The 6,269-nt window shown below is 50.0% G+C and overlaps 1 protein-coding gene across 1 annotated transcript in view; it reads right to left on the bottom strand.

Moving 5' to 3' along the window:
* Positions 1-3,782: 3,782 nt before the first annotated feature.
* Positions 3,783-6,269, bottom strand: part of THAP11 (THAP domain containing 11) — a 3,306-nt gene continuing 819 nt past the window's right edge. Inside the window, exon 2 of the mRNA XM_035337044.1 lies at positions 3,783-6,264. Within this exon, the coding sequence (XP_035192935.1) occupies positions 5,902-6,264 (363 nt within the window). The 3' untranslated portion in view covers positions 3,783-5,901. The remainder of the gene's footprint in view (positions 6,265-6,269) is intronic.

Below are 6,269 nucleotides of genomic sequence, written 5' to 3'. Positions count from 1 at the left end.
AGCTGTACCACAAAAAACAATTCTGAATAAAGGCCCAGCTCGCTTCTGGGGAAAGAAGTTGGGGCAGGAGTCGTACGGTGGTTCACAAATGACTTCTAGTAGGTGCCGCCAAGCAGGTGGCTCTGCTGCAGGCACTGACTGGGTCCCGCACGCAGAATCGCACAGAATCACCTAGGTTGGAAGGGACTTCCAAGATCACCCAGCCCAACCTCTGACCTAACACTAACAAGTCCTCCACTAAACCATATCCCTAAGCTCTACATCTAAACATCTTTTAAAGACCTCCAGGGATGGGGACTCAACCACTTCCATAGGTGGCCCATTCCAGTGACTAACAACCCGTTCAGTAAAGAAGTTCTTCCTAATATCCAACCTAAACCTCCCCTGGTGCCGCTTTAGCCCATTCCCTCTCATCCTGTCACCAGGCACATGGGAGAATAGACCACCCCCCACCTCACTACGGCCTCCTTTAAGGTTCCTGTGGAGTCCGATAAGGTCGCACACACCACGGCAGCAGCAGGGGAGGCTCATGGAGGTGCAGAGCTCTTCATGACCCGGCAGCTGGGGTTATGGGACAGCCCAAAATATAGCTCAGCTGCTGTCCTGTCCCAACTAATGAGCGCTGGCCCAGCTCTGCAGGCCCCCAGCTCTGCCTACAAGCCCGAGCGCTGCCCGTCTTCTGCCTTGAGGCAGCGTTGGGGATGTGTCCTTAATACGTCCGCCTGGGCTTGCTGCTGAAGGCTGAGGAAATCGGAAAAGAGACTGAAGGTGGCCAGCATTGAGCCTCTTCCCTAGGCTCGTCTGACAAGCCACTGAAAGACCCAGTCAGTGTTTTCCACATTTTCTCACTTATTGGGAGTTTTCTCCCATTTGAAAAAGGTAAAACTGAGTACCAGCACTGCGCCTGTCTCTGCCTCATGGCTTCTTCCCCCACATGAACTGGAAACAGTGAATGCAGGGAGCTGATACTTCACTAGTGGAGTCCAACAGAAGAGTAACTGCACAACAAATAGTGTTTTATTATTATTATTATTAATAATTTATCTCTTCCCCCCTTCTTTTTATTACTAGGTGCTGGTTCACACCTAGGGGAAATGAGATTTTAGTGTGTGTGAGAGCTGTTTCTAAATCATTTTCTATCAGAAGGGATGTACTGAAGGTTGTGCCCTAACCCAGGGAGAAGAGCAAAGCTGTGAAGGCCCACCAGCAGGTGGTAAAATCATCATCCAGAAGAGCACAGCACACTGTGTGCTTTGCCTGCACAGCGGCTCGCAGATCAGCTGTGGGACTGCTGCAGGTGTGGCTGGTGCCCTGCAGCCACCTTCTGGGGGCTGGGGCTGTCCCAGCCCGCCTGTCTGAACTGCAGCATTCCTGCTGGGAGACAGTCAGGCCTCTGAAGTGAGAACTGACTGGACAACAGCTGTGTTGAACAGATTCCTCACTTTTGGGCAGTGGTTAAGGATGTTGTCTCCTAGGAACCTAGACAGCATCGGAGCCCTGATTTGCTGCATGCTGTGTGGAAGTGGATAAGCGAGAAATTTTACCCTAGAAAATTGGCAGTCTAAAAACTAGAATAAGCACAACAATAAAGACCAGACTGTTCTGTGAAGTGCACAACAAAGGCATGCGTTTGGCTGGGCAGCACCCACCCTGACTGGTTATCCTTGTAGCTTCTTACCCAGGCTTTAGGCAATGCTGAGTTCATGACCTGCCCCGGGCTGGGAGGGACCCTAGGAGCGCTCCTTTGTTATGCTCAAGATGGAAATGAAAGCTTTAGATACCTCCTCCTAGCCTTTGGTCCTGGGAAGCTGCTGCTGCCTGGATCTGGGAATGATAACAGGAGCCTTTCTGACTGCCTGGGCTCTGGTCAAGAGTAGCAAGGGCAGCCAGCCTGCACAGGAGGGGGGTGCCCCACAAATGGACCTCAAATCCCCTGCCAAGACAGAAAAGAGGGGATGCGGTGGGATGCTGAGAAGGAAAAGGGCAAGGAGCAGAAATTTGGAAATTGTTAGTGCTTTCTCTCTCCCTCAATTTTGCTCTGATCTAGCCCAGAATTTTATCTATTTTCTCTGTACAGAGAACAGGTAAGTCTGAGGCTGTATCAGAGTAACATTCACCACCCAGCCTATCCGTCCATGCTTTCTAGAACACCAATTCCCAGAGGAGCCTCCAGCCTCTGCATAATGACGTTCACTGGCACGGTAACTTCTGCCCTGATCAGTCCTTGAGACGTCAGGGCTCAGGTCACAAGGCAGAGTAGGAATGGAGGGCAGGACTGTGAGCAGAGGCAGTAGGTAACGCAGATAAACGGTTTGAACAGAGCACTGGAGAATATTCTTTGTGGAGGAACCCACCTGGCAAGATGCTGTGTCAGAAGTCAGGAAAACAACCGTATATCCAATAACTTAATGGGAGCAGTACTGCTCTTTAAAATATAGGTGAATCGAGCAAGCCTTGTTCATGCGCACAGAGAGAAGTTGGTTAGGGTTTCATCTACAGGAGAGAGAGTTTTGCATTGGAAAGAAACTTCTTTGCATCTTTCCTGTTTTGTTCTGAAGATGAAATTAAGGTTTTCCCTTGGAACAATAAAAGCCATTCTAACTAAACATTAAGTCCCACACACAGGAATGTAGCAACCAGAGATAGTTGGTGCTGGCTGGAGAATACTGGGAGGGTATATGCCAGATCAGAACACGGGATGCAGAAAGGGGAGGAGTTAAAATGGAAGAAAAAGCATTTGTGTTGAACAGTAACAGTTTATTTGTTTACATACTAAGATACCTTCCTACAGAAATAGCCTCTTAATTCACACTGCCCATACCGTTGCTCACTTACCTTAATTTAGCAGCAAATGGTGGAAAGTATGCAAGAGGAAAAATTGTTGCTTTTGTCATTTAATGCTTCTAGCTCAACCCAAGAAAGGGATGTGTGCAGCACCAGCTGTAATTGCCCCTTACACTTACTCAACACTAATAGTTCTAATAATCTGCAATTAGGAACTTTGGGAAGTAGAATCACGCATTTCTATTGCAGATGCTACATGCCAGCTCCTCCCTGCACACTGCAGTGGGCTGGTTTTCAGGAGGCCACGCTTTCCCCTTCCTCAGCCATGTGTGGTGCGTGAGCCTCGTGTTGTCCCTCTGGTGGAAGTACTGCGTGGGAAGTCAGCTCTCGCTGCTCGAATTGCTCCTGACTACTTTGAGGCTGTTTGTTGTCGTAGTAGCTGTTCACTCATCAGAACAGCTCTAGTCCCGAGCAGACAGGCACATGATTGCACTGAACAGACCTCAAACTCCTCTTCCTCACCCTATGTGAAGTGAACTCTGGGCTGTGGCAGCTGTGGAGTTCCTGAGGAATAAAAACCATTCCAAAAGAGAAGCCAAGCTGCAGCCACCAACCCTTCAGAAATGCAGCCAGCCTAGCTGCAGATGTCCTGTTTTCATTTCATTTGGTACGTCAGCCTTTCAGATGAATGTTTAGCAAATCATACTATCACATTGATAAAACCTGACCTGCACTGAGAGGGCGGAAGCAGTGAGTCAGTATTTAAAAGGAAACTTGATGTCCGGAGATGAGGATGCTGTAGAACTACTACTGCCAACCAAAATGCAATGTTATTTTTTTAAATGGATCATTATTCATGGACATTAAAGAGTTCCTTTGGTTAAACAGGACATTTTGCTGCTTTGGACAGAACACCTTGCAACACACTGAACGATACCTGTCCAATTGCAGGAACAACCCCTCTGAGAACCCTTCACAATTAGAGCATGGAAGCAGGAAACATAACAAAACAAAATATACTTTATTAAAATTAAGCATGTTAGCACCTCAGTGTAACCTGGAGAAGTCAAACAGTCCAGCAGTTAACCAGTCCAGCAGGCCAAATGGCTGAACATCCTGAAGTGCATTCCAATGGTAAAAAAAAAAAGTACCATGACTGTTACAACGCGCACGTTCTCAAGAAGCTAGGATGCACAAATGGTCTCGTTTGTAAGGAGAGACGTTGTGCTGCCTATTGTCTTCATGGGAGCATAGATCTGCTGGACCAATTACGTATGCTAAATCAGATGGTGGAGCAGGTATCTGCTTTCCCTACAAAAAAGAAAAAAGCAAACAAAAAAAAACCTTGCCGCTTACTTGACTTGCAGGAAAATCAGTACACCACAGAGCTGAAGTTAGAGCTACATATCAGATGGGAGAAAATAAATTAAAATGAAATAATGGGAAATACTTAGTACATGAATAGACCTGTAGTATCCTCACGGTCAACCATCCAACTCAGTACACACATTAATAACGAAATGACCCATGCATCACATAGCAGGCTCTGACAACCAATGCCTTCCGCTGAACTGGCTACATGATCGATAGATAAACCTCCAGCTGCCAAATGCCAATGTGCCCTTTTGTTCACTCATACAGAGAGCATTGAAACGGAGAGTTGTAAAGCTATGTTAGCCAGTGTTACAAAGATTACAATATTTTCAAACTAAAGATACTTTTTACATTTAGAAAATACTTATATAAAATTTAGTAAAATTGACATCCCGACCTACCGAGCGTAACACATTCTGAGTACAGGAGGAAGATCTCACAGCCCCAGAAGCCGTCTGGGCATTCCCTCAGAAGGAATTATGGGCACACTGTGGTGAACTGCCTTTTGTTTTCAACACACATCACCGCCCCCTAAGCACGCACAGGGACAGAGCCACGGAGGCGCGCCAGATGCCCTCCTCCTGGAAAGCACTGCCGGATCCGTTCCGCTGGAAGTCCGCGCTCAGGCCAAGCTAGTAACCTTGCTACCCTTGCTCCACCAGCTTTCTAGCCAACTTTGATTTGGTTTCCTGTCACTGAAAGTGAGGGGACTAACGCTGGCTAGAAACAGAAACTACACAGTCATTCCACGTCGATTTGTTACAATACTCTTACATCTCGGTTTAGAACACGCAAGCACATTTCAGTAAGGTCTTGCCTAAGGTACAGATTATTAGTCATGCCAACTAGTTTAGGATTAGACAGCAAGGGTTTGCAACCACTGCAGATAAATTTGCTTGGCTTCTGCTTCATCCCAGTTCGCTGAACGAAAGCCAAAGTTTTAAATTCCAACACGTTACAAAGCTTCTGTTTCACGAGAGGGAGTTCTTAAACCAACGAGATAAACTACAGCCATCAAATGTCACCAGGTTCTTTGTACCAGACCGTAATCCTTGCTAGTGTTGAGAGCATCGAGACATCTGTAACAAATACGTATGCGCTGCAGAGAAAGCAAAAACTACGTAGTACAAGAGCACTCTTTAATTTGGGGATTCTTTCACACTAGAAACGGCAGTCTTTTATGGCATCAGTAATTTACTGAAGTAACACAGCACCCTGAGAGGGTTTCTAAAGCTTTCCTCGTGCCTCTGCTAAGCGAGGCCAAGCAAAACATTGTTGTTCATTCCTATGACGGGTATAGTGCCAACCATGCTTTCAGACAGGCCTTCTCCAGGGGGTAGCGTTCCTGTTACCTCACACAGCACAGGAGCAAGTTTATTTGCTGAAAACCGATACCCTACGTCCACTTAGTGGTGACATGGGGTCCCATCTACCCTAAACCACACCAAATACTTTCTTTCCACCGCTGCCAGCCCCACGGGGGATGCTGGAGGGCCCGGCACAGGCAGCGGTAGCTCCAGGGGAGCACCGTGTTCAGAACGGGGCTCGGCAGCTCCTCGGCAGCGGCCGGATCCGACGGCGCGGGCTGGGCTCCGTGGGGGCGGCTTCGGCGGCGGCGGGGCGGGGGGAAGCGGGCAGCGGGAGCCCGGGGCAGCGGGGCCGCGGCCGGGCCCATCTCCGCTCTGTCCACCCGGGGCCCCGCCGGGTCGGGGAGCCCCGGGCCGGGCCGGGAGCCCCCCGCCCTCAGAGCCCGTGGCGTTTGCGGGCCCCGGCGCTGGCGGCGTGGAGCAGGCGGTCCTTCTCGCGGATCTCCTCGCGGAGCTGGGCCTCGGCCAAGCGCAGGCGGCGGATGCTGCCCTTCATCTCCTTCATCTTCACCTCCAGCAGCGCGATGATGTCGCGCTGCTCGTTGAGCTTCCTCAGCAGCTCCTCCGACGTGGTGCCCGACGACAGCGAGTACGAGTGGTCCGGGGGGCCGCCCTCCACCGGACCCTCCTCCCCTACCGCCGCCGCCACCGGCAGCCTCCCGGGGCCGGGCCCGGCTGCAGCCGCGGCCCCGAGCTCCACCTGCACCGTCAGGTCGATGGGCTTCACGTCCTCGGCCGCGCCCC

Source organism: Oxyura jamaicensis, chromosome 11, assembly GCF_011077185.1.
Source record: "Oxyura jamaicensis isolate SHBP4307 breed ruddy duck chromosome 11, BPBGC_Ojam_1.0, whole genome shotgun sequence".
Taxonomy (NCBI): domain Eukaryota; kingdom Metazoa; phylum Chordata; class Aves; order Anseriformes; family Anatidae; genus Oxyura; species Oxyura jamaicensis.
The sequence above is the reverse complement of the archived record's forward strand: the minus strand, read 5'-3'. Positions and strand labels throughout refer to the sequence as shown.